A 27828-nucleotide genomic window follows, 5' to 3' on the forward strand; every position below is an offset into this window, starting at 1 on the left:
TTTATTTTATTCTAGGAATTTTTGGAATGTGCTAATGAAGCCTGCAAAGCAGACAATCTTCAGCCTGTTAAGTTTTTTCTTGATAAAATTATTCAGACATATGAAATGATGATTGTTAGACATGGGTAAGATGATGTATTTTTATTGTTTTGTCATAGTTAATGTTATTTGTCTAATTTGTTATTATTATTAACCTGTGCTCATATGTGGCTATTTTGCTTTTGCCAATATGAAGTATATAGCAGAGAAGCAATTACAGAAGCCAGACCTACCTTCTGCTCCCCATAAAGATTTTTGGTTCAGGGGCCAGGTTATAGTGGACCTAGTTAAGCACACAAGGTTTAAGAACCAAGGTTCAAGCCCGTGATCCCCACCTACCAGGGTAAGCTTCATAAGTGGTGAAGTAGTGCTGCAAGTATTACAATTAGTATGATTGGCTAGTGTTCAGAGAATTGACTTAATGAATAGGACTTGTATGCCACAGGCCTCAGATTCCATCCACAGCACAACTTATGCAGGATCAGTGCTCTTGCCTCTCACTCATGAAATAAATAAAATAAATCTTAAACAACAACAACAACAAACAAATGGGGGGCAGGGATTAAGTGGATATGGTACGAAGCCCAAGGACCAGTTTAAGGATCCCAGCTGGAGCACCCGGTTCCCCACCTGTAGGGGGGTTGCTTCAGAGTGGTGAAGCAGGTCTGTAGGTGTCTATCTTTCTCTCCCCCTGTCTTCCCCTCCTCTCTCAATTTCAAAACAGCAGCAATGACAATAATAATAACAACAATAGGGCAACAAAAATGGGGAAAAAATGGCCTTCATGAGCAGTGGATTTGTAGTGCAGGCACTGAGCCCCAGCAATAACCCTGGAGGCAAAAACAAAAAACAAAACAAACAAAAAAACACACACAAAAAAACTGAGGGCTGGGGAGACAGCATAAGGGTTCTGCACATGACTTTGATGTCTGAGGCTCTGAGGTCCCACATTCAATCCCCAGTACCACCATAAGCCAGAGCTGCACAGTGCTCTGATAAAAAAAAAAAAAATATATATATATATATATATATATATATATATATAATATATCTAACATTATCATCTACACAAAGTGCTCAAGATTGAGCTTTATTTTTCCCCCTGGTCTTACTCTTTTTCTCTCTTTCTTGCTCTTTCATTAAAAACAAACAAACCACGATAGAGTAAAATTTCACATATCAATATAAAGACAAAAACTTTAGCTTAATAAAATTTTTAGTAATCTCATTGTATATATTTTTTCTTACTAGTTTTATGTTAGTAGGAGAGCCTTTTGCTGCTAAGACAAAAGTTCTGCATATTCTGGCAGATACACTAACTATTATGAATGAACGTGGCTATGGAGAGGAAGAAAAGGTGATTTACAGGACTGTAAACCCCAAATCCATTACTATGGGTCAACTTTTTGGACAATTTGACCCAGTGTCACATGAGGTAATCTAAAGTATAAATACTCTCAACTCTTATTACAATGTATATTAACACAAATAATTTGAAATACTTTCATTTGACTAGTAAATTAAGTGTAGATGAAGGGAGCTCTTCAACTCTTCCTTTTCCCCCCTCTTTAGTGGACTGATGGTATTGTGGCTAACACTTTCAGAGAATTTGCCTTATCAGAAACACCTGACCGGAAATGGGTTGTGTTTGATGGTCCTATTGACACTTTGTGGATAGAGAGCATGAACACAGTACTGGATGACAATAAAAAGGTAAGTTACCTCAAGTAAAAGCAAAGCAGATATATAGTGTAAATTTATATAATTAGCATTACAGATTTAAACTTAAAAATACTTAACATGTGGGGTCAGACGGTAGCGCAGCGGGTTAAACGCACATGGTGCAAAGAGCAAGGACCAGCGTAAGAATCTGGGTTCCAGCCCCTGGTTTCCCACCTACAGGGGGGTTGCTTCACAAGTGGTGAAGCAGGTCTGCAGGTGTCATATCTTTCTCTCCCCCTCTCTGTCTCCCTTCCTCTCTCTATTTCTCTCTGTCCTGCCAACAACAACAATGGCAACAATAACAATGACAACAACAGGGGCGATAACAAAGGCAACAAAAGGGAAAAATGCCCTCCAGGAGCATTGGATTTGTAGTGCAGGCACTGAGCCTCAGCAATGACCTGGAGGTAAAAAAAAGTTAATATCATAACTTAATATTTTCTTGCTAAAAAAATTCTTTATTACCCATTAACAGGTAAAATCATTTATGAAGTAGTTACTATTGAAGTGTTAATTATCTCAACTGTGTAAGTTCACCAAGGGAAATGATAAGAATTCTTTATAATATGCTTGCAACATTCCCATAATCTTTTTTTTGATTTATTTTTTTTATTTAAATTTATTTCTTTATTGGGGAATTAATGTTATACATTCAACAGTAAGTACAATAGTTTGTATATGCGTAACATTGCCCAATTTCCCATTTAACAATACAACCCCCACTATGTCATTTATCATCCTTCATGGACCTGTATTCTCCCCACCCACCCACCCCAGAGTCTTTTACTTTGGTGCAATACGCCAATTCCATTTCAGGTTCTACTTGTGTTTTCTTTTCTGATCTTGTTTTTCAACTTCGGCCTGAGAGTGAGATCATCCCATATTCATCCTTCTGATTCTGACTTATTTCACTCAACATGAACCTTTCAAGGTCCATCCAAGATAGGCTAAAAATGGTGAAGTCACCATTTTTTACAGCTGAGTAGTATTCCATTGTGTATCTATACCACAATTTGCTCAGCCACTCATCTGTTGTTGGACACCTGGGTTGCTTCCAGGTTTTGGCTATTACAAATTGTGCTGCCAAGAACATATGTGTACACAGATCTTTTTGGATGGATATGTTGGGGTCCTTAGGATATATCCCCAGGAGAGGAATTGTAGGGTCATAGGGTAGGTCCATTTCTAGCCTTCTGAGAGTTCTCCAGACTGTTCTCCACAGAGGTTGGACCAATTTACATTCCCACCAGCAGTGTAGGAGGGTTCCTTTGACCCCACACTCTCTCCAGCATTTGTTGCTGTTACCTTTTCTGATGTATGACATTCTCACAGGAGTGAAGTGATATCTAATTGTTGTCTTGATTTGCATTTCTCTGACAATCAGAGACTTGGAGCATTTTTTCATGTGTTTCTCAGCCTTTTGGATCTCTTCTGTGGTGAATATTCTGTCCAATTCCTCCCCCCATTTTTGGATGGGGTTATTTGTTGTCTTGTTGTTGAGTCTGGCAAGCTCTTTATATATGTTGGTTATTAAACTCTTATCTGATGTATGGCATGTAAAGATCTTCTCCCATTCTGTGAGGGGTCTCGTGGTTTGGGTAGTGGTTTCTTTTGCTGTGAAGAAGCTTTTTAATTTGATGTAGTCCCATAGGTTTATACTTGCCATAGTCTTCTTTGTAATTGGATTCATTTCATTAAAAATGTCTTTAAAATTTATGTGGAAAAGAGTTCTGCCAATATTTTCCTCTAAGTATTTGATAGTTTGTGGTCTAACATCCAAGTCCTTGATCCACATGGAATTTACTTTTGTACTTGGTCAAATATAGTGATTCAGTTTCATTCTTCTGCATGTTTCAACCCATTGTTTCCTGTTGTTTTCGACGGGTTATGTTGTTTTTGCCGGGCTGGCTTCATGGGCGGGTAACAGACGACCAGGGACTCATGGTTGAGCTGTAGGCAGTATCTCTTTATTCATGCAGGATGCAGCACAATCTAAGACGAGCTAAGTTAAACTCAAAGTACAGTACCGTAAAACTCACAATGCTGTCTTTATATATACTTGCCAAGTAAGGTAGAAACAGGATGTGACATAGAGAGGGTGGAGAGAAAAGTGACTGGTGAAAATCAGAGTGTGACAAAGAGGGGGCAGATTAGGCGAGAATCCTATCACTGAACCACAAATGCCCTGGAGGGAGGGTGGAACTTGTTAACAGTGGTTATGTAAATAGAATGAAGTGGTTATGTAAATAGAATAGTGTTAAGCAGGGGGGATTGAAACCAAATGAAACAGAAGGGGTCTCATGCATACCAACAGTTTCCAACACCATTTGTTGAAGAGACTCTGCTTTCCCCTTGTAATAGTCTGGGCCCCTTTGTCAAAGATTAGATGTCCATAGGTGTGGGGCCTCATTTCTGGGCTCTCAATTCTATTCCACTGGTCAGTGTGTCTATTCATGTTCCAGTACCAAGCAGTTTTGATGACAGCGGCCCTATAATACAGTTTGAGATCTGGCAGTGTGATGCCTCCGGTTCTGTTCTTTTTTCTCAAGATTGTTTTGGCAATTCTAGGTCTTTTCTGGTTCCAGATAGACATTTGTAGCATTTTTTCTATTCTCCTAAAAAATGTGCTTGTGATCTTGATGGGGATAGCATTAAATTTGTAGATGGCTCTGGGTAATATATTCATTTTGATGATGTTAATTCTTCCAGCCCATGAACATGGAATATCTTTCCACTTCTTTGTGTCTTTTTCAATTTCTTTGAGTAGTGACTCGTAATTTTCAGTATACAAGTCTTTCACTTCTTTAGTTAGATTTACTCCTAGAGGTTTTATTGTTTTTGTTGCTATAGTAAAAGGAATTGATTTCTGGATTTCAATTTCTTCTAGCTTAGTGTTTGCAGAGAGGAATGCCACTGACTTTTGAATGTTAAGGGATCTTACTGTATTGAATGTTAAGGGATCTTACTGTATTGCCTGATGATTTCCAAAAGCTTCTTGCTGGATTCTTTAGGTTTTTCTATGTATATTATTATGTCATCTGCAAATAAGGAGAGTTTGACTTCTTCTCTTCCAATCTGTATCCCTTTAATTCCTTGCTCCTGCCTGATTGCTATGGCAAGAACTTCCAACACTATGTTGAATAGTAATGGTGATAGTGGGCAGCCCTGTCTAGTACCTGATCTCAGTGGAAATGCTTCCAGTTTTTCACCATTGAGTATGATGTTGGCTGTAGGTTTGCTATATATAGACTCCACTATCTTGAGGAATTTTCCATCTATTCCCATTTTTTGTAGTGTTTTGATCATAAAGGGATGTTGTATTTTGTCAAAGGCTTTCTCTGCATCTATTGATATGACCATGTGGTTTTTGGTCTTGCTTTTGTTGATGTGGTGGATCACATTGATTGATTTACGTATATTAAACCAACCTTGCATGCCTGGGATAAACCCCACTTGGTCATGATGAACAATCTTTTTAATATACTGCTGTATCTGGTTGGGTAGAATTTTGTTTAATATTTTCGCATCTATGTTCATCAGAGATATTGGTCTGTCGTTTTCTTTTTTGGTTGTGTCCCTGTCTGCTTTTGGTATCAGGGTGATGTTGGTTTCGTAGAAGCTGGAAGGGAGTATTCCAGTGTCTTCAATCTTCTGGAAGACTTTTAAAAATAGAGGTATTAGTTCTTTGAAGGTTTTGTAGAATTCATTTGTAAAGCCATCTGGTCTAGGACTTTTATTATTGGGAAGATTTTTGATAACTGTTTCAATTTCATTAGCTGTGATGGCCTGTTCATGTTATCCACTTCCTCTTTACTTAGTTTTGGAAGTTGGTAGGTATCTAGGAAATCGTCCATTTCTTTCAGGTTCTCTAGCTTGGTGGCATATAGTTGTTCATAGATGCCTCGCATGATATGTTGAATTTCTGTGGTATCTGTTGTGATATCTCCTCTTTCATTTACTATCCGATTTATTTGGGTCTTCTCCCTTTTTTGTTTTGTGAGTCTGGCTAAAGGTTTGTCGATTTTGTTCACTCTTTCGAAGAACCAACATTTACTTTCATTGATCTTTTGTATGGTTTTCCTATTCTCAATGTTATTTATTTCTGCCCTAACTTTAGTGATTTCTGACCTTCTGGTTGCTTTAGGGTTCCTTTGTTGTTCTTCTTCTAGGTCTTTAAGATGTGCAATCAGGCTGTTTATTTGTGCTTTTTCTTGTTTCCTAATGTGTGCTTGTATAGCTATGAACTTTCCTCTTAGGACTGCTTTAACTGTGTCCCAAATATTTTCATAGCTTGTGTCTTCATTTTCATTGAAGTCTTGAAACATTTTGATTTCTTCCTTGATTTCCTCTTTGACCCAGAGGTTGTTAAGAAGTGTACTGTTGAGCTTCCACATTTTGGCACTGTTACTAATCTTTTGTTGATTGTTAAGTGTTAGTTTAATTCCACTGTGGTCTGAGAAGATGCTTGGGATGATTTCAATGCTCTTGAATTGGCTGATGCTGTCTTAGTGGCCTAACATATGGTCTATCCTTGAGAATGACCCATGTGAATTTGAGTAAAATGTGTATTCCAGTTTCTTGGGATGAATGACTCTGAAAATGTCTAATAGTTCTAGTTTATCTATCTCTTCATTTAGCTCCCTTATGTCTTTATTCTGCCTGGATGATCTGTCAAGTTGAGAGAGTGGAGTGTTGAAGTCCCCTACTATGACTGTGTTGCTATTAATATATTGCTGTAGCTCTTTCAGTAGATGTTTGATGTATTTAGATGGCTTCTCATTGGGTGCCTAGATGTTAATAATTGTTAAGTCCTCTTGATTGACTGATCCTCTGAGCATTAAGTAGTGTCCATTCCTATCTTTTTTAATCTTACCTATTTTAAAGTCTATCATGTCAGATATGAGAATAGCTGTTCCTGCCCTTTTTTGTGGGCCATTGGCTTGTATGATAGTTTTCCATCCTTTCACTTTAAGTCTGTATTTGTCTTGTTGAGTAGTTGGGTTTCCTGTAGGCAGCATATTGTTGGGTTGTGTTTTCTGATCCATCTTCCTACTCTGTGTCTTTTAATAGGTGAATTCAGGCCATTGACATTTATTGATATCAAAGATTGAAGATATTTTAACGCCATTCTTGTAGAGTTTTAGAGTGTTTTGATATATGTTCTATTTGTGGTGGTCTGATTGTTTATAGGAGACCTTTCAGAACTTCTTTCAGGGCAGGCTTGGTGATAGTTGATTCCTTCAACTGTTGCTTGTCTGAGAAGGTTTTGATGCCTCCATCTAGTCTGAATGACAGTCTAGCAGGATATAGTATTCTTGGTTGAAAGCCTTTCTCATTGAGCACTTGATGGATATCTTGCCATTCTCTTCTGGCCTGCAGTGTTTGTTTGGAGAAGTCTGCTGCTAATTATGGGTTTTCCTTTGTAGGTGACTCTTTGTTTTTTCTCTTGCAGCCTTCAGGATCCTTTCTTTATCCGTATTCCTTTCCATTCTAAGTATGATATGTCTTGGTGTCTTTAGTTCTGAGTTAATTCTGTTTGGGACCCTCTGGGCTTCTTGAATCTTTATGTCTTTGATGTTGTCTAGACTAGAGAAATTTTCAGCTATTATGGCCTGGAGAATGCTTTCTTCCTCTCCTTTTCTTTCTTCCTCTGGTATGCCAATAATGCGTATATTGTTTCTTTTGAAGTCATCCCATAGGACTCTATTGTTGTTTTCAGTATCTCTTAATCTCTTTTTGAGATCTCTTACTTCTTCTTTAGTTGTCTCTAATTCATCCTTGATCTTGCTAATTATGTCTTTAGCCTCATAGATTCTATTCTCTCTGCCCTCTACTGTTTCTGGAGTTTATCTGTTTTGTTGCCGTGTTCTGATACTGTTTTAGCTTGTTCAGCTAGTTGCATTCTTAGCTCAGCGATTTCAGCTTTCAGCTCTCTAATAACCATGAGATAATTAGTATTTTCTTTCATAGTCTCATTTGTTGTTCCTGTACTTCTGATTACAATTTTTTCAAATTCTTTACTCACTCCTGTTATTATTTCCTTAGCTAATGTTTGGATGTTGAACTCGTTATTTTGTGCTTCACCCTCTGGAGGACTTTTAGCTGGACTCTTGTCCTGGTTCGATTCTTCAATATTTCTTCTTGTTGTTTTAACCATTTTATATATTGTTATGAGTTCCCTTTATCAGTACCTTTCAAATTATTGATCACTATTTCCTGGATTGACTTGTGTCTAAGTAAGTTAATTAAAGGGTTCACAGTGGTGGAAGCTAACAGTTGTTTCAATAGTATTTACATCTGAGTTGGAGCTCAGTGGTTTAAAAGCCTCTTTTTTTTTTCTTTCCTGTAGGCTATGGGAGCCTGAGGGCTTTTAAACTATCAATAGGCTTCAGCTTAATCACTGACTCCTCACCAAGAGATAAAGCAGGGTGTGGCAGAGATAATCCAGTGGTTATGAAAAGAGACTTTCACAGCCCCTCAGCTATGCCATCAAGGTATAGGTCTTCTCCTGAGTTTCCTGGTTAGATCTCTGTCCCCTGGTGTCCCTCCCTGTTGCTGCTCCAGATTCTGAGGGTAATAGCAATGGAGACTCAGAGTTGCACTTGGTGAGTCTCTGGGGAGTCCTCTCCTCCCTTCAGCTGTCCCCTTGTTGGTGGAGCAGACTGGAGGTGGTGTCTCAACTGATAAACTGCTGGACTGTTAGCAGTCACTTAATCTCTCCTTAGGCTCCTCTCTCCTCTCTGTCACCAGCCACACGTGTTTGTACTCACCAGTGATTTAGTGGGTTCCTGTGGTCATTCAAGTCCTGTCTTGTTTCGGTCCTGGGTGGTCTCCTTTGGTATTCCTAGTTGATCTGGCAGAGGAGAGGAAAGGAGACGAGAGATAGCGATCTGCTGCCTGTAGCTCTGCCTCCGGAAATTGAATCTCTATTTTTTCTTTCAATGGCGTTGTGTCCCATAATCTTAAAATGTCCTCAATTCCACATATAAGCCATGGGGTCCTCGTGCATGATGATGGAAAAGGACCCAAGATGGGGATGAGCTTATTCTGCAGACACCTATGATGGGAAGATGAGAAATTGAACCCATATGTCAACTGTACTGTAAACCATTAACCTCCCTAATAAAATGTAAAAAAAAATAAATAAAGTTAAGGAAATCCTAGTTCATTATATACTTTCTTCTGACTGGTTAAAGCATCTCCCAGAAATAATTAGAACTAAATTTGGATAGAATAATGGTTATGCAAAAGTCATACCTGAGGCTCTAAGATTCCTGGTTCAATTCCTAGCACTATCATAAGCCAGAGCTGAGGTGTGCTCTGGTGTCTGTGTCTTTCTCTCTCTCTCTCAATCTGTATCTTTCTTTCACTAAAAAAGGAATAAATTAGTAAAATAAAAGCCAACTGAATTTGGAGACTGATAATCTACAAATTAAAAAATACTAGGGATTTAAAAAATATTTATTTCCTTTTGTTACCCTTGTTGTTTTATTGTTGTAGTTGTTATTGTTGTTGTTGTTGGATAGGACAGAGCGAAATGAAGAGAGGAGGGGAAGACAGAGAGGGGGGAGAGAAAGATAGACACCTGCAGACCTGCTTCACCATTTGTGAAGCAACTCCCCTACAGGTGGGGAGCCGGGGGCTTGAACTGGATCCTTGCATCAGCCCTTGCACTTTGCGCCATGGGCGCTTAACCCACTGTGCTACTGCCTGGCTCCTGGGATTTTTTAAAACAAGTCCTCACTAGGAGATCATGATAAAGCTACAAAAATCAGGTAGAGGGGCACACTGATTTGAGCTGCCAGAGAGTACTAAGTGCACTGAGAATACTTTCGAAATGTTTTTGTTCGTTAAGTAATATTTTTCGCTAGTAGTGTTTGAGTTCCCAGTTATCATGCTGAGATTCTAGGGGTGATCTGGGAGTGATTAAAGTGGGAAGTGACAGGGACTGGTGGTGCACCTGGTTGAGTACACGTTATAATGCACAAGGACCCAGGTTCAAGTCCTTAGTCCCCACCTTCAAGGGAAAGCTTTGCAAGTGGTGATGCAGTGTTGCAGGTGTCTCTCTTCCTCTTATTACCCCCATTCCCTCTTGATTTCTGACTGTCTCTATCCAATAAATAAAGATAATTTTAACAGTGGGAAGTGACAGCTTTGCTTCATTAGCAAGAGCTGTCAAATACTTTCTTTTTTAATATATTTTTTATTTTTAAATATATATATTTTTATTTATTAATGGATAGAGATAGAGAATTTGAGAGGGAAGGGGGTGATAGGGAGGGAGACAGAGAGACACCTGCAGCCCTGCTTCACCTCTTGTGAGGCTTTCCCTCCTGTAGGTGGGGACCAAGGGCTTGAATCTGGGTCCTTGCACACTATAATGTGAGTGCTTAACCAGGTGTGCCACCACCTGGTCCCTCAAATACTTTCTTGGTAACAATTAGGATGCAATCCAGGTGCAACCAGTAGAAAAGGAAGTGACAAGCGGTACAACAGCCAATTTCAACAGTATTTTTATTGGTGGATTAATGTTTTACAGTAAATATACTTGTTGGTACATCTGTAAAATTTCTCAGTTTTTTGCAAAACACTCTCACTCCCAGTCTTGGTCCTCCTCCACCATTATACAGTGCCACTTGTTTTTTCTTTGTTGTTCTATCAATGAACTCAGGGCTTCATGCATATGAGGCATATGCTCTTCATCTGAGTTATCACCTTTCCCCTAGTTTTGCTGAACTTTAACATTCATGTAAATAGATTCCTACTCTTTAGTTTTTTTTCTTCTCTTGGATAAGAGAATAAAAGTAGAAATGCTAGACCATAAAAAAGAAGGAACTGGGCGGGGTAGATAGCATAATGGTTATACAAAAGAGACTCTCATGCCTGAGGCTCCAAAGTTCCAGGCTCAATGCCCTGTACTACAGTAAGCCAGAGCTGAGCAGTGCTCTGGTAAAAAATTAAAAACAAAAGAAGCAGCTGGTTAACTGATATAAATGAAAGTATCAGGAATATGAAAGTTCTTATGGAAGTGAAGGCCAAATATAGGAGAAGTTAGTAATACTGAGAAAGACTTCTGTTGCTAAGAGGCTGTCTTTGGATAGATGTGGACAGAGATTGAGATGCTATCATTTAGCATGTATGAATTTTATTGTGTTCTAGGAGAGAAGATTCCAGGTATAAAAAGTGGATGATTGGGATAGAGTAAGGGAAAAGTTAGTGAAGATATGTTTAGAGGTCCAAAGGGTCATCATGTTGAAATGCTCCCTGTGGTTACTGAACTGAGCCAGTTGTAGCAGAGAGAGAAATTGAACTAAGTGTGGAAGGTTTTAGTAAGTGACTGTAGGAAGCAGTGGGTGTTGAAAAAACAAGGGTGGTATTGGAGGGTGGAGAAATAGTTGGGAAATACTATAAGGGAGTAAGGAGAGTGTTGACTCAGTCCTCCAAATTTGTAGTGTGGTAAGTAGGATGTTAACTGAAATAATGTGGTAGGAAGCTGAAAGTATTCTGGACCAGCACTATCCAGTACAACTTTCTGCAAGGATATTATATTTTCACTGTCCAGTATTTGAAATGTGACCTAGTGCAGTTGAATAGGTAAATGACTAAATTTAATTTTTTTTATAAAAGTCTTTTTTATATATTTATTTATCCCCTTTTGTTGCCCTTGTTTTATTGTTGCAGTTATTATTGATGTCGTTGTTGTTGGATAGGACAGAGAAATGGAGAGAGGCAAGGAAGACAGAGAAGGGAAGAGAAAGATAGACACCTGCAGACCTGCTTCACTGCTTGTGAAGCGATTCCCCTGCAGGTGGGGAGCTGGGGGCTCGAACTGGGATCCTTAAGCCGGTCCTTGCTTTGCGCCACCTGCGCTTACCCTGCTGTGCTACCGCCCGACTCCCTAAATTTAATTTTAATGAGTTAAAATTAAACATACACACATGACTGTTGGCTTCTGTATTGGACAGTACAGCTCTAGATTGTTCATTCATTTTATACATAAGATTTAGAAATGTTGAATGCTGCACCATAGGGAAAAACTAGGATTACAGTAATGATTGTAAAAACAGAGTAGAAAAACTGAATAATAAGTGAATATGATTTTAAAGAATGAAAGATAAGATTTCAAAGAATTAAAATTGAAATTAATTTGGATTTCAGTGCTTTTAAGAGTCTCATGCTCGACTAAACTGAGCTAGCCGTGCTGTGCCTGAAATTAATTTGGAGTTTAGTGCTTTTAATTCACATTATTAAAATTTAATAGTTTCAAAGATAGGTGGGCATGATAAGAACTCAAAGAAAGGAAGAAATAGATGAATTTAGTTTTTGTATACTTGATCAAAATAAGCCAAAGGGATATAACAAACATAGACTCTGTGATTTGAGTTTTGGTTTTAATAATCACTTGAATAAATATTTCTGGTATAAGCTGAAGAAGTTTAGATACTACACAGTAGTGAGGAAATGCTAGTGATTTTGTTATATCTGATAGTATTACTGTAGTTATATAGAAAAGTTGATTTTGGAGATGAGTATGGCTTATATGAGTATGAATGTGGTATCTGTAAAGTTCTTTAAAAGAGTTACAAAGGGACAACCAGTTGACACACACATTACCATGGGCAAGGACCAGGGTTCAACCCCCAGTTCCCACCTGCAAGGGGAGAAGATTCACAAATGGTGAAGAAGTGTTGTAGATGTCTCTCTCTCTCTCTCTCTCTCTGTTTTCCCTTCCCTATCAATTTCTCTGTCTCTCTATATTTTTATAAAATAAAATAAAATAATTTGAAAAAGACTTACAAAAAGATGAAGCAAATATGGCAAAATATTATCATTGGTAAAATTTAGGAGTTGGGCTTGGAGTGTTCTTACTGTTCTCTTTTTAAAGGTCTTCTGCAACTAAAACTTAGGAATACTTTTTTAAAACATAATTTTAAAAATAATTTTATTGACACCACTGAACTCCAACTCAGGGATTGAAAAAACTGTTAACTTATATAAAATGGTTAAAACAACAAGAAAAAATATTGGAGACTCGAACCAGGACAAGAGTCCAGCTAAAAGTCCTCCAGAGGGCGAAGCACAAAACAACGAGTTCAACATCCAAACATTAGCTAAGGAAATAATAACAGGAGTGAGTAAAGAATTTGAAAAAATTGTAATCAGAACTGCAGGAACAACAAATGAGAATATGGAAGAAAATTCTAATAATCTCATGGTTATTAGAGAGCTGAAAGCTGAAATTGCTGAGCTATGAAGGCAACTAGCTGAACAAGCTAAAACAGTATCAGAGCAGGGCAACAAAATAGATGAACTCCAGAAAGCAGTAGAGGGCAGAGAGAATAGAATCAATGAGGCTGAAGACAGAATTAGCAAGATTGAGGATGAATTAGAGACAACTAAAGAAGAAGTAAGAGATCTCAAAAAGAGATTAAGAGATGCTGAAAACAACAACAGAGTCCTATGGGATGACTTCAAAAGAAACAATATACGCATTATGGCTTACCAGAGGAAGAAAGAGAAGGGGAGGAAGAAAGCATTCTCCAGGCCATAATAGCTGAAAATTTCTCTAGTCTAGACAACACCAAAGACATAAAGATTCAAGAAGCCCAGAGGGTCCCAAACAGAATTAACCCAGACCTAAAGACACCAAGACATGTCATACTTAGATTGGAAAGGAATAAGGATAAAGAAAGGATCCTCAAGGCTGCAAGAGAAAAACAAAGAGTCACCTACAAAGGAAAACCCATAAGATTAGCAGCAGACTTCTCCATACAAACACTACAGGCCAGAAGAGAATGGCAAGATATCTATCGAGTGCTCAATGAGAAAGGCTTTCAGCCAAGAATACTATATCCTGCTAGATTGTCATTCAGACTAGATGGAAGCATCAAAACCTTCTCAGACAAGCAACAGTTGAAGGAAGCAACCATCACCAAGCCTGCCTTGAAAGAAGTTCTGAAAGGTTTCCTATAAACAACCAGACCACCACAAATAGAACATATATCAAAACACTCTAAAACTCTACAAGAATGGCGTTAAAATATCTTCAATCTTTGATATCAATAAATGTCAATGGCCTGAATTCACCTATTAAAAGACACAGAGTAGGAAGATGGATCAGAAAACACAACCCAACAATATGTTGTCTACAGGAAACTCACCTAACGCAACAAGACAAACACAGACTTAAAGTGAAAGGAAGGAAAACTATCATTCAAGCCAATGGCCCACAAAAAAGGGCAGGAACAGCTATTCTCATATCTGACATGATAGACTTTAAAATAGATAAGATTAAAAAAGATAGGAATGGACACTACTTAATGCTCAGAGGATCAGTCAATCAAGAGGACTTAACAATTATTAATATCTATGCACCCAATGAGAAGCCATCTAAATAAATCAAACTTCTACTGAAAGAGCTACAGCAATATATTAACAGTAACACAATCATAGTAGGGGACTTCAACACCCCACTATCTCAACTTGACAGATCATCCAGGAAGAAAATCAGTAAAGACATAAGGGAGCTAAATGAAGAGATAGATAAACTAGAACTATTGGACATTTTCAGAGTCATTCATCCCAAGAAACTGGAATACACATTTTACTCAAATCCACATGGGTCATTCTCAAGGATAGACCATATGTTAGGCCACAAAGACAGCATCAGCCTATTCAAGAGCACTGAAATCATCCCAAGCATCTTCTCAGACCACATTGGAATTAAACTAACACTTAACAATCAACAAAAGATTAGTAACAGTGCCAAAATGTGGAAGCTCAACAGTACACTTCTTAACAACTTCTGGGTCAAAGAGGAAATCAAGGAAGAAATCAAAATGTTTCAAGACTTCAATGAAAATGAAGACACAAGCTATCAAAATATTTGGGACACAGCTAAAGCAGTCCTAAGAGGGAAGTTCATAGCTATACAAGCACACATTAGGAAACAAGAAAAGGCACAAATAAACAGCCTGATTGCACATCTTAAAGATCTAGAAGAAGAACAACAAAGGAACCCTAAAGCAACCAGAAGGACAGAAATTACTAAAGTTAGGGCAGAAATAAATAACATTGAGAATAGGAAAACCATACAAAAGATCAATGAAAGTAAATGTTTGTTCTTCGAAAGAGTAAACAAAATCGACAAACCTTTAGCCAGACTCACAAAACAAAAAAGGGAGAAGACCCAAATAAATCGGATAGTAAATGAAAAAGGAGATATCACAACAGACACTGCAGAAATTCAACATATCATGCGAGGCTTCTATGAACAACTATATGCCACCAAGTTAGAGAACCTGGAAGAAATGAATGATTTCCTAGATACCTACCAACTTCCAAAACTAAGTAAAGAGGAAGTGGATAACATGAACAGGCCCATCACAGCTAATGAAATTGAAACAGTTATCAAAAATCTTCCCAATAATAAAAGTCCTGGACCAGATGGTTTTACAAATGAATTCTACAAAACTTTCAAAGAAGAACTAATACCTCTACCTTTAAAAGTCTTCCAGAAGATTGAAGACACTGGAATACTCCCTGCCAGCTTCTATGAAGCCAACATCACCCTGATACCAAAAGCAGACAGGGACACAACCAAAAAAGAAAACTACAGACCAATATCTCTGATGAACATAGATGCGAAAATATTAAACAAAATTATAGCCAACCGGATACAGCAGTATATCAAAAAGATTGTTCATCATGACCAAGTGGGGTTTATCCCAGGCATGCAAGGTTGGTTTAATATACGTAAATCAATCAATGTGATCCACCACATCAACAAAAGCAAGACCAAAAATCACATGGTCATATCAATAGATGCAGAGAAAGCCTTTGACAAAATACAACATCCCTTTATGATCAAAACACTACAAAAAATAGGAATAGATGGAAAATTCCTGAAGATAGTGGAGTCTATATATAGCAAACCTACAGCCAACATCATACTCAATGGTGAAAAACTGGAAGCATTTCCCCTCAGATCAGGTACTAGACAAGGCTGCCCACTATCACCATTACTATTCAACATAGTGTTGGAAGTTCTTGCCATAGCAATCAGGCAGGAGCAAGGAATTAAAGGAATACAGATTGGAAGAGAAGAAGTCAAACTCTCCTTATTTGCAGATGACATGATAGTATACATGGAAAAACCTAAGGAATCTAGCAAGAAGCTTTTGGAAATCATCAGGCAATACAGTAATGTGTCAGGCTATAAAATTAACATTCAAAAGTCAGTGGCATTCCTCTATGCAAACACTAAGTTAGAAGAAATTGAAATCCAGAAATCAGTTCCTTCCTCTATAGCAACAAAAACAATAAAATATCTAGGAATAAACCTAACCAAAGAAGTGAAAGACTTGTATACTGAAAATTATGAGTCACTACTCAAAGAAATTGAAAAAGACACAAAGAAGTGGAAAGATATTCCATGTTCATGGGTTGGAAGAATTAACATCATCAAAATGAATATATTACCCAGAGCCATCTACAAATTTAATGCTATCCCCATCAAGATCCCAAGCACATTTTTTAGGAGAATAGAACAAATGCTACAAATGTTTATCTGGAACCAGAAAAGACCTAGAATTGCCAAAACAATCTTGAGAAAAAAGAACAGAACCGGAGGCATCACACTGCCAGATCTCAAACTATATTATAGGGCCATTGTCATCAAAACTGCTTGGTACTGGAACATGAACAGACACACTGACCAGTGGAATAGAATTGAGAGCCCAGAAATGAGGCCCCACACCTATGGACATCTAATCTTTGACAAAGGGGCCCAGACTATTACATGGGAAAGCAGAGTCTCTTCAGCAAATGGTGTTGGAAACAATGGGTTGAAACATGCAGAAGAATGAAACTGAATCACTGTATTTGACCAAATACAAAAGTAAATTCCAAGTGGATCAAGGACTTGGATGTTAGACCAGAAACTATCAGATACTTAGAGGAAAATATTGGAAGAACTTTTTTCCGCATAAATTTTAAAAGACATTTTCAATGAAACGAATCCAATTACAAGGAAGACTAAGGCAAGTATAAACCTATGGGACTACATCAAATTAAAAAGCTTCTTCACAGCAAAAGAAACCACTACCCAAATCAAGAGACCCCTCACAGAATGGGAGAAGATCTTTACATGCCATACATCAGATAAGAGTTTAATAACCAACATATATAAAGAGCTTACCAGACTCAACAACAAGACAACAAATAACCCCATCCAAAAATGGGGGGAGGAATTGGACAGAATATTCACCACAGAAGAGATCCAAAAGGCTGAGAAACACATGAAAAAATTCTCCAAGTCTCTGATTGTCAGAGAAATGCAAATAAAGACAACAATGAGATATCACTTCACTCCTGTGAGAATGTCACACATCAGAAAAGGTAACAGCAGCAAATGCTGGAGAGGATGTGGGGTCAAAGGAACCCTCCTGCACTGCTGGTGGGAATGTCAATTGGTCCAACCTCTGTGGAGAACAGTCTGGAGAACTCTCAGAAGGCTAGAAATGGACCTACCCTATGACCCTGCAATTCCCCTCCTGGGGATATATCCTAAGGAACCCAACACATCCATCCAAAAAGATCTGTGTACACATATGTTCTTGGCAGCACAATTTGTAATAGCCAAAACCTGGAAGCAACCCAGGTGTCCAACAACAGATGAGTGGCTGAGCAAGTTGTGGTATATATACACAATGGAATACTACTCAGCTGTAAAAAATGGTGACTTCACCGTTTTCAGCCGATCTTGGATGGACCTTGAAAAAATCATGTTGAGTGAAATAAGTCAGAAACAGAAGGATGAATATGGGATGATCTCACTCTCAGGCCGAAGTTGAAAAACAAGATTAGAAAAGAAAACACAAGTCGAACCTGAAATGGAATTGGAGTATTACACCAAAGTAAAAGACTCTGGGGTGGGTGGGTGGGTGGGGAGAATACAGGTCCATGAAAAATGATGAATGAAATAGTGGGGGTTGTATTGCTAAATGGGAATTTGGGGAATGTTATAAAAAAATAATTTTATTATTTTCAATCTTTATTTTTATTTACTGGATAGAGATAGTCATAAATAGAGAGGGAAGGGGGAGATAGGGAGGGAGAGAGACTGAGAGACACCTGCAGCCCTGCTTCACCACTCATGAAGCTTTCCCCTGATGGTGGGGACTGAGTCCTTGTGGATTGTAACATATGCACTTAACCAGGTGAGCCACCACCCAGCCCCTAACTTAGGGATACTTAATATATTTTTATTAATAGCAATAACTGATGCTTGTATAGGATTTTACAATTTTGGAAGTATCTCATGTAGTTCCATTTCCTCATAGTCTATGAGAAAGAAATTATCCCTGTTTCATACTACTGTCAGAGATGTTATGTGTCAATATTTTTTTACCTTTAGTGACAGAACTAGACTTAGAATTAAGATTTTCTGATTTCTGTTGTAATACTTATTCTGTTGTATTATAGAAGATACCTTATGATATAAGTAGAATAAAATTTTAAATTAGAAGTTTAGATTTTTAAAAAATAAACATTTGAAAAATAATTGCCTTTAGCTTTGCCTTATGAGTGGAGAAATTATTCAGATGTCTCCTCAGATGAGTCTCATCTTTGAAGCAATGGATCTTTCCCAGGCATCAGTAAGTACATTATTTTGTAGCAATAATTTATTTGTTCATTAATTTACCAATACTCTTTATTGTATATCAGAAAATGAGCTAAGTTCTAGGAATAAGTATAAATAAGACAGTATATAATCATTTAGGAAGGCTGAGGAGAATATTAATAAATAATTTTAGTGTAGAGTTACATGAAAGTACTCTGAGAACATGGAGTAAGGGACCAGGTAGTGGTGCCCCTGGTATAACACATGTATTATATTACTCAAAGACCTAGGTTCAAGCCCCTGTCTCCACTTGCAGGGGGAAAAGCTTCATGAGTAATGAAGCAGTGCTGCAAGTGTTTCTCTTTCTCTCTATCTCCCCCTTCCCTCTCAGTTTGTCTCTTTCCAAAATAAATATGTAACTTAAAAATAATTTTCGTGTAAATATATATGAACATGGTGTGGGTGGAGGAGGGCCAAGGAACATGTTTTGATTATTTGATCTTATTTTGAGGACTAATACTTCAGGAAGATTGGTTGGGACTGGGCATTTCAAATCACAAGATGACTTGTAAAGATTTGGAGCCATGACATGTCCAAGGAACTAAAACTATGAATAGTTTCATCTATTGTATATGAGGCTGTAGAATACAGGAGCCAGATTGTAAAAAGACTTTGTAAGCAATACAAGCAAGTAGTACCACCCAATTTCTCTAGTATAAGAAAAAGAAAATGTGTCTTTTTTCTCTGCAGCCTGCCACCGTAAGCCGCTGTGGCATGATTTATTTGGAGCCCTCACAGTTAGGATGGAAACCTCTTGTGTCCTCATGGCTGAATTCATTGAATGAACCTCTTCAAGAACCAGAGCATCAAGCGCTTCTGAAAGAACTTTTTGATTGGTTAGTTCCACCTGCTTTAACGCTTCGTAAGAAAAAGTGCAAGGTAATACTGTAATTAAAAAAAACATTTATGCAAGTTGGGTGGTAGCACAGCAGGTTAAATGCATATGGCGCGAAGCGCAAGGACTAGCATGAAGATCCCGGTTCAAGCCCCTGGCTCCCCACCTGCAGGGGAGTCACTTCACAAGCAGTGAAGCAGGTCTGCAGGTGTCTTTCTCTCTCCCTGTCTTCCTCTCCTCTCTACATTTCTCTTTGTCCTATCTAACAACAACGACATCAATAACAACAGTAGCTACAACAAAAATAAAAACCAAGGGCAACAAAAGGGAAAATAAATAAATATAAAAAAATTATTAGTGAATTAATGTTGACTTACAAAATTATGAGAAAACAGATGTAATTCTGCACAATTCTAATCACCAGTGTTCTGTGTCCCCATTCCGTCTAATGGAAAACTGTAGTAGTTTGCTCAAGGTCACAGATACAGGTTTACTATTATTTATGTATATATTTTGTATATATTTGCCCTTTTTTATTTATTTTATTTATTTATTCCCTTTTGTTGCCCTTGTTGTTTTATTGTTGTAGTTATTATTGTTGTCGTTATTGGATAGGACAGAGAGAAATGGAGAGAGGAGGGGAAGACAGAGAGGAGGAGAGAAAGATAAACACCTGCAGACCTGCTTCACCGCCTGTGAAGCGACTCCCCTGCAGGTGGGGAGCCGGGGTTCGAACCGGGATCCTTATGCCGGTCTTTGTGCTTCGTGCCACCTGCGCTTAACCCGCTGCACTACAGCCCGACTCCCATATTTGCCATTTTTTATGGTACTGCCTTCCCTTCCTTTTCTTTTTTAATTACTGGTATAATAATGATCAACAAGGCTGTAGGATAAGTTCCCACGAGTTCCACATCCCATCCCCTCCAATGGAAACTTTTCTATTGTTTATCCCTCTGGGAGCATGGACCCAGGATTATTACGGGGTGCAGAAGGTGGAAGGTCTGGCTTCCGTAATTGCTTCTTTGCTGGACATGGGTGTTGGCAGATCAATCCATACTCCCTAGCCTGTTTCTGTATTTCCCTAGTGGGGTAGGGCTCTGGAGAGGTGGGGTTCCAGGGTACATTGGTGAGGTCATCTGCCCTGGGAAGTCAGGTTGGCATCATGGTAGCATCTGCAACTTGGTGGCTAAAAAGGCATTAGATATAAAGCAGAACAAGTCATTTAATAATAAAGAGCCTAAAGAAGGTGAGAACATAGCAGATGAGATTTGGGGTCTCCATTTTGGAAAAAGGTAGTATGTCTATTTTATGTATATTTCAAGGGGCTCATGAGTTTACCAATTTTTGCCTGGGCTTTTGGACATGGGAGAGGTACATGAGCTGTCTCCCTGACCTTGTACATTGAGAAGAATGTATGTTTTTGTGTTATTAGATGAGAAGTTCTGTATATGTTTATTAGATCCATTTGGTCTATAGTTCAAGTGCACTGTTTTTTCATTGAATTTCGGTGTGAATATTCTGTCCCTTATTGAAGGTGTATTGAAGCCTCCTCCTATGATGTTCTTGCTGTCCACTCCTCCTTTTAGGCTTCTCTGTATATTTTATATACTTGAGTGCTACTATGTTCAGTATATTGACTTGAATATTTTTTAAATAACACATTTAGAATTCTTTACTGATAAGTATAAAAGTAACAAAGTTGGGGGCCGGGCACAAAAAAAGTTGGGCACAGCAGGCGCAAAGTGCAAAGATTGGTGTAGGGATCCTGGTTTGAGCCCCTGGCTCCCCACCTGCAGGGTGTCGCTTCACAAGCAGTGAAGCAGGTCTGTAGGTGTCTATCTTTCTCTCTCCCTCTTTTTTTAAAATTGTTGTAGCCATTATTGTTATTGTTGTTATTGATGTCGTCATTGTTGGATAGGGCAGAGAGAAATGGAGAGAGGAGGGGAAGACAGAGAGGGGGAGAGAAAGATAGACACCTGCAGACCTGCTTCACCACCTGTGAAACGACTCCCCTGAAGGTGGGGAGCGGAGGCTCAAACTGGGATCCTTAGGCCGGTTCTTGCGCTTTGCGCCACCTGTGCTTAACCCTCTGCGCTGCCGCCCAACTCCCGGCCTCTCTCCCTCTTTATCTTCCCCTCCTCTCTTGATTTTTCTCTGTCCTATCCAACAACACCAGCAGCAATGACAGTAATAACAAGGGCAAGAAGGGCAAAAAAACTGGGAGAATGGCCTCCAGGAGCAGTGTAGTGCAGGCACCGAGCCCCAGCCATAAGCTGGAGGCAATATAAAGAAATAAATAAGGAAATAAATAAATATAAATAAAAAGTAATAAAGTTCATTTTTCAGGTTTTTTTTTTATAGTTCGGCAATCTAGGAAGTAATCTTAAACAAAATGGGCTCTTGAAAAGCCCTTTGCTATTGAATGTTTATTATTATGCAGTGACTTTCTTTGACTCTAGAAAGTTTTTTTTATTAGTGATTTAATAATGATTAACAAGATTGTAGGATAATAGTGCTACAATTCCATACAGTTGCCTTTTGATGTTTGCATGAGATATCCTCCATTCCTTCACTTTCAGTTTATGTATGTCCTTGACTTTAAAGTCAGTATCTTAATGCAGCAAATAGATCTTGGTGCTTTTTTGTTGTTGTTGTTAATCCATTTAGTTCCTCCGCTTCTTCTTATTGGGAAAATAATGATTTACAGGACAGTTATTTTTATATCTCTCTGTGATAGTTATCTGCATACTACTCCCACCACCAACCCAAGTGTCCTGTGTACCCATATTCTTTTGATTCTCTTTTCTCTATATATTTTGATTCCTTTCTCTGTTTATTTTGTGTAAATATAGAGGTTACCAAGGGACTTACATGGTCTCTTGTGTGTAAATATGTATAGCCAGAGCCTCATGCATGTGCGATTTCACTGTTCCAGGACAGACTTTTTCATACACACATACACAAACACACACACACATGGAGATAGAGAGAGAGAGAGAGAGAGAGAGAGAGAGAGAGAGAGACCACAGTATTGGAGCTTCCTCCAGTATTATAGTACTCTTATGTGGTGCTAGGACTCAACCCTGGCAAGGCATGCATCTTAGTAAGTGTTATCTCTCCAACTCCTCACATAAAATATTTTATAGGTCAATAGTTTATTTTAAGATGATACAAATTTGTTTGCATGCAAGACTCTTGACTTACCTCGTCTTCCACATTACATGTTATTAATACCACAGTTAACATCTACTTATATTGTTTCCACTAGCATATTCTAGTTATACAAGTTTTAGTAATTTTATCTTTTAACTTTCACCCCCTTTTGTTGCCCTTGTTGTTTTATTGTTGTAGTTATTATTGTTGTTGTTATTGATGTCGTCATTGTTGGATAGGACAGAGAGAAATGAGGAGAGGAGGGGAAGACAAAGAAGGGAAGAGAAAGATAGACACCTGGCAGGAGCCAGCCCCAATGAAAGTAATTAAGAGTCCCTGAAGGAAAGGGGAAGTCAGTGAGATGAATGAATGACACATCAGCTGCTTTAGGTGCAGGAGAGAAGTGTCTTTGCCATCTGTCTGCAGAGCTTTATTTTAAAACATTTTTTGCCTGGATATAGTTGACATCGTGTAAGATTGTTTTCATTAACATCAAGGGTACAGATGGCATCATGCATAATTGTTTTCATTAACATCAGGAATAACCTTAAACAACATTATTATTATTATAGGTATGTTTTCCTTAGAAAGTTCCCTAGTTCTGGGGCATCCTGATCTCCCCTTGAAAGTTTCTTGGGTCTGTGATAGCCTAAATCTACCCTTGAAAATTTCCTGGGTCTGGGGTAGTCTAAATTTTCCCTTGAAAGTTCCCTTGAAGTGACCATCTGTGTTTTGACCATCTCTCTGTTCTGACCTTCTATATGAATAAACATTTATCCCTGGAGCTAAATCTAGTAGCTTTTCTTCTTAACCCATTTTTGGATGGGTCTAAACCAAGTCTTTTGTAATATCTAGTAAGCTGTCTACCTAAAGAAATCTTCTGCTGTAAAGTAAGCACGCACCATGGGAGCTCTCTTTTGGTTAACCTTTGCATATATGAAAGTTTACTTACTTCTACCCATATGCCCTAACATTAGCTATTTAACTACACAACCTTTATATTCATCATGGATGCCTATAGGTGGAAGCAGGGAGTTTGTGGGTGAGGGTAAACAATAGAGCCTTTTTATAACTAGGTGAAGACTACAGTCTGTCACTCATACTATAAGCCACCCGTAATTCTGGCTTTTGGTCTGAGTCCAGCTGATTGAGAAGTTGTAGTGGTGATAAGTAGCTCCTTTTCTGAAAGCCTTTCAGTGGGTACAGCATCTTCTGCTCCTAGGCAATTTTTAGTCTTGTCACACTCACTGCCATAATTGCTGTTACTATGTACTTCCTTCTCCTGGGGATCTCTTTCTGTTGTCCCCAGGTAATATTTGTGTATTTGTAATATAGCCAATAAGTCCTCAAATTATCAATGTAATTAAAAACAAATAGCTTCGGTTTAGTGTAGAACTTCCCACTCAGCAGTAGGTCTGCTAGGACTTTGTCTGGCAACAGAAGCGTCACCTCCACCAGGCTTGTGAATGGACTCCCCTACAGGTGGGGAGCCGGGGGCTCGAACTGGGATCCTTACACTGGTCCTTGAGCCATGTGTGCTTAACCCGCTGTGCTACCTACCGCCTGCCCCCCTTAACTTTTAAATTTTTTTGTTTTTTTCCTCCAGGATTATTGCTGGGCTTGGTGCCTGCACCATGAATCCACCGCTCCTGGAGGCCATTTTTTTCCCCTTTTGTTGCCCTTGTTGTTGTAGCCTCGCTGTGGTTATTATTATTACCATTGTTGATGTTGTTCGTTGTTGGATAGGACAGAAAGAAATGGAGAGAGGAGGGGAAGACAGAGAGGAGGAGAGAAAGATAGACACCTGCAGACCTGCTTCACCACCTGTGAAACGACTCCCCTGCAGGTGGGGAGCCAGGGGCTCAAACCAGGATCCTTATGCCACGTGCGCTTAACCCACTGCACCACCACCTGACCCCCTACTTTTTTTATTTTTTATAGAAGTGATTTAGCCATCACCATTATGGTAATATCCACTTTTGGTTTTATATTGTTCAAGCTATGAATAATTCTGAGGTAAAATTTACACAGCTAAACTCTGTAATATCTAAAGTTTTAGTAATCTCCATTAGTTTCCATATTTTAAGGGTATTTAAAATATGTGCTTTAAAAACTTACACAAATTCATTCATTTATTAGAGAATAAATGAAGCCCTCCATTGGAAACTGCTTCCTCCTTCTCTCCTTTTTCTTCTTCCTCTCCCATCCTCCTTCTCCTCTTCTTCCCCCTCACCATATAAAGTCTTTAACAGAAAATCTTATCTGCTTCTCAGGATTAGTTCTTGATATTTCTCTTTTACAATCTAGTTTTGTGTACTATGGAATGCCCTAAATACTCATGTCTGGTCACAGCTCCATTTCTGGTTTTGTGTATCTTGAACATCTATGTTGAACATATATTTGAGGAATGTTTATTTAACAAGGTCTACAATTTAAATCATTTAAATTTAAGTATTGCAAATACTATATGAAGACAATGTTATTTTATCCAGTCTCTTAAAATATTTATCCTTCTTTATTTTCTCAATAAGATGAAGGCAAAGAAATGTTCTTTTTTTTGTTTTTTTTTTGCAGGAGCTTATTCCTACAAGTGATAGCAATGTGGTTGTATCTCTCACACGCCTCTTTGAAGTACTGCTTTGTGATGTTGTAGAAAATGATCCCAAGAGCAAACATATTCGTATCTGGATTATGGTTAGTTTTACAACTAATACAATTTTTAATTACAGAATAAAATACTACTGACAAATGACACTTGTATTGGGAAAGATATTACAAGATCCAGGGTTGTTTCTTTTTTTCCTCAAAAGAAGATATTAAAGATGCTTTGATCTGGTATTTTGATCTAAAAGACAATATGAAAAAGATATGGGAGGACGGGAGGTGATGCACACATAGTATGAAGCGCAAGGACCTGTTCTAGGGTCCCAGGTTGAGCCCCGGCTCCCAACCTGCAGGAGGTTTGCTTCACAAGTGGTAAAGCAGATCTGTAGGTGTCTATCTTCTTCTCCCCCTCTCTATCATCACCTCCCATCTCAATTTCTCTCTTTCCTATTCAGTGAAAAAAATTGGCCACCAGAAGTAGTGGATTTGTAATGCTAGCACTGGACCCCAGCAATAAACTCAGAGGCAAAAATAAATAAATAAAAGTAAGATATATCATAAAGATGAAAACTACCTCTTCCTCCACCTTTTTAAATTAGTGATTTAATATTGATTTACAAAATTATAAGATAACAGTGGTATAATTCCACACCTTTCCTACCACCAGAGTTTTGTGTCCCCTCCATTGGAAACTGCAGTAGTTCTCCCAAGATCACAGATATGGGTTGACTATTTATTTATATATTTGCCTATTTTTCTATGGTCCTGCCTTCTCTTCCTTTCTAAGTTACACTTACTACTTCTGAATGTCCTTCTTTTTCTTTTTTCCTCTTCTCCTTGGGTCCTGATGAAATTGGAGTTCAGACCCCTCTAGTCATCTTCTCCTGACATTTATCTCATTGGGAGTATGAACCAAAATTATTTTTATTAGTGATTTAATAAATATGTAAGATAACAGGGGTACAATTTCACACATTTCCTACCACCAGAGTTCCATGTCCTATCCCCTCCATTGGAAGTTCCCTTATTCTTTATTCCTCTGGGAGTATAGACTAGAATTCTTTATGGAGTGTAGAAGGTGAAAGGTCTGGCTTCTGTAATTGCTTCCCTGCTGGACATGGACCTTGGCAGGTGGGTCTATATCCCCAGCCTGTTTCTTTCTTTCCCTAGTGGGGTAGGGCTCTGGAGAGGTGAGGTTCAGGGACACATTGGTGAAGTTGTCCACCCAGGGATTTCAGGATATATAAGTGTATAAAAGATATAAAGCAGGACAAAATGTTTAATAGGAATAAAAAAGTAGGGATAGAACAGATAAGAATAGGGATTTTAGGGTAAAAAGAAGCTAGGAAGTCTGTTCCTAGGGGCCCATGACTGTGGTAATATTGCAGGTGACCTAAAAATATTGTCTGGGAAGATGGTGTCATAGTTGAGAACAGGACTAGAAAGTTGGATCAGGGCAGAGATTAGCTCCCAGACTTGAAAAAATATATATAAATACAATTAACTGTTTATCCCATAGATCTGACCCAGGGCCCATATATACATTCATATTTAGCACAAGAGCCTCCATAACCTTTGAGTCCATGTCTGTGTTCACAGTCTATGGTCACAGCTGGGAACGTTCTAGACTGTATTCATTTCAGGATCAGTTTTCCTCAAGTGGCAGAATAGAATGACCCAGCCACCCTTCAGAGAATGGGGCAGTCTTTACCATTGCTAGTTCCCAATGAAGGTACGGTCTTGAAGAAGCCCACAGAGGGCTTATAATGATGTTCCTGATGGAAGTTACCAGTGATGGTGGAGAGAGGGATCTATTAGAGGTCTAGGCTCACTGTATATATGGAGGAATCCAAGGATTCCCTGAATAGGGCCCTAGGTGATGGGGTGGTCAGGCAGTAACCAAAAAGGCCATCATCAAGTGAGCCAGTCTCTTGCCTCTTTCCAGCTTTTTGTAATCTCTTCTTTACCTGACAAGTTTAGGCTTTCTCCCAGCTGTTAAAGCATTGAATGCCATTTGTTTAATTAATTTTAAACAAGATAACAGTACTAAATCAATATGGACTGCAGATGAACTGATTTTGTCTTAATGATAAACCAGGAATATACTGGCAATGAAAAGACCCAGAGCAGCAGCCAGATTCTGCACTGCAGGTAGAATCCTTGCAGTAGGGAGAACAGACAGTAAGGAGGAGTGAGCAATCCTGGTTAGTTACTGTCTAGAGGTCAGAGAAGGTCAGAAAGCATGCCTCTAAAGGAGGCAAGGGAAAGAGGTGTTGTGTTCTTTTTGGTGATGTAGACTACTTCCTATCTACTATCTTACTCCTTAGTCCACTTTCCTTCTAGTCAGTGGTAATAGCACTTCTCTCCCATTGCTTTCCCTTTGTCTTGCTGCTCCAGAAAAAAATCCTACCTCAGAGAGTATCCCAGGATTCCCTGCTACGTTTGGCTTCTTCCTTCCTTCTCTTTCACTGTTTTTTTTTTCTCTTTTGTTTTTTGTTTTTGTTTGCTTGCCTCCAGGGTTATTGGTGGGGCTTGGTGCCTGAAATAGAATCCACTGCTCCTAGAGGCTATTTTTTCCCTTTTGTTGCCCTTGTTGTTTATCGTTGTTATTATTGTTGTTGTTATTATTGCCGCCATTGTTGTTGAATAGGACAGAGAGAAATGAAGAGAGGAGGGAAAGACAGAGGTGGAGAGAAAGATAGTTATCTGCAGATCTGCTTCACCGCTTGTGAAGCGATGCCCCTGCAGGTGGGGAGCCGGGGGTTCGAACCGGGATCCTTACCCCTCCTCC

The 27828-nt window shown here is 38.6% G+C and overlaps 1 protein-coding gene across 1 annotated transcript in view; it reads left to right on the forward strand.

The window, feature by feature from the left end:
* The window catches only part of DNAH12 (dynein axonemal heavy chain 12), a 273128-nt gene that overhangs the window by 138000 nt on the left and 107300 nt on the right, over positions 1–27828 (forward strand). Inside the window, exons 30-35 of the mRNA XM_060203068.1 lie at positions 16–125; positions 1291–1474; positions 1612–1752; positions 18336–18419; positions 19136–19324; positions 25008–25127. Coding sequence (XP_060059051.1) covers positions 16–125; positions 1291–1474; positions 1612–1752; positions 18336–18419; positions 19136–19324; positions 25008–25127 — 828 coding nt within the window. The remainder of the gene's footprint in view (positions 1–15; positions 126–1290; positions 1475–1611; positions 1753–18335; positions 18420–19135; positions 19325–25007; positions 25128–27828) is intronic.

This window comes from Erinaceus europaeus, chromosome 12 (assembly GCF_950295315.1).
Source record: "Erinaceus europaeus chromosome 12, mEriEur2.1, whole genome shotgun sequence".
Lineage (NCBI taxonomy): Eukaryota > Metazoa > Chordata > Mammalia > Eulipotyphla > Erinaceidae > Erinaceus > Erinaceus europaeus.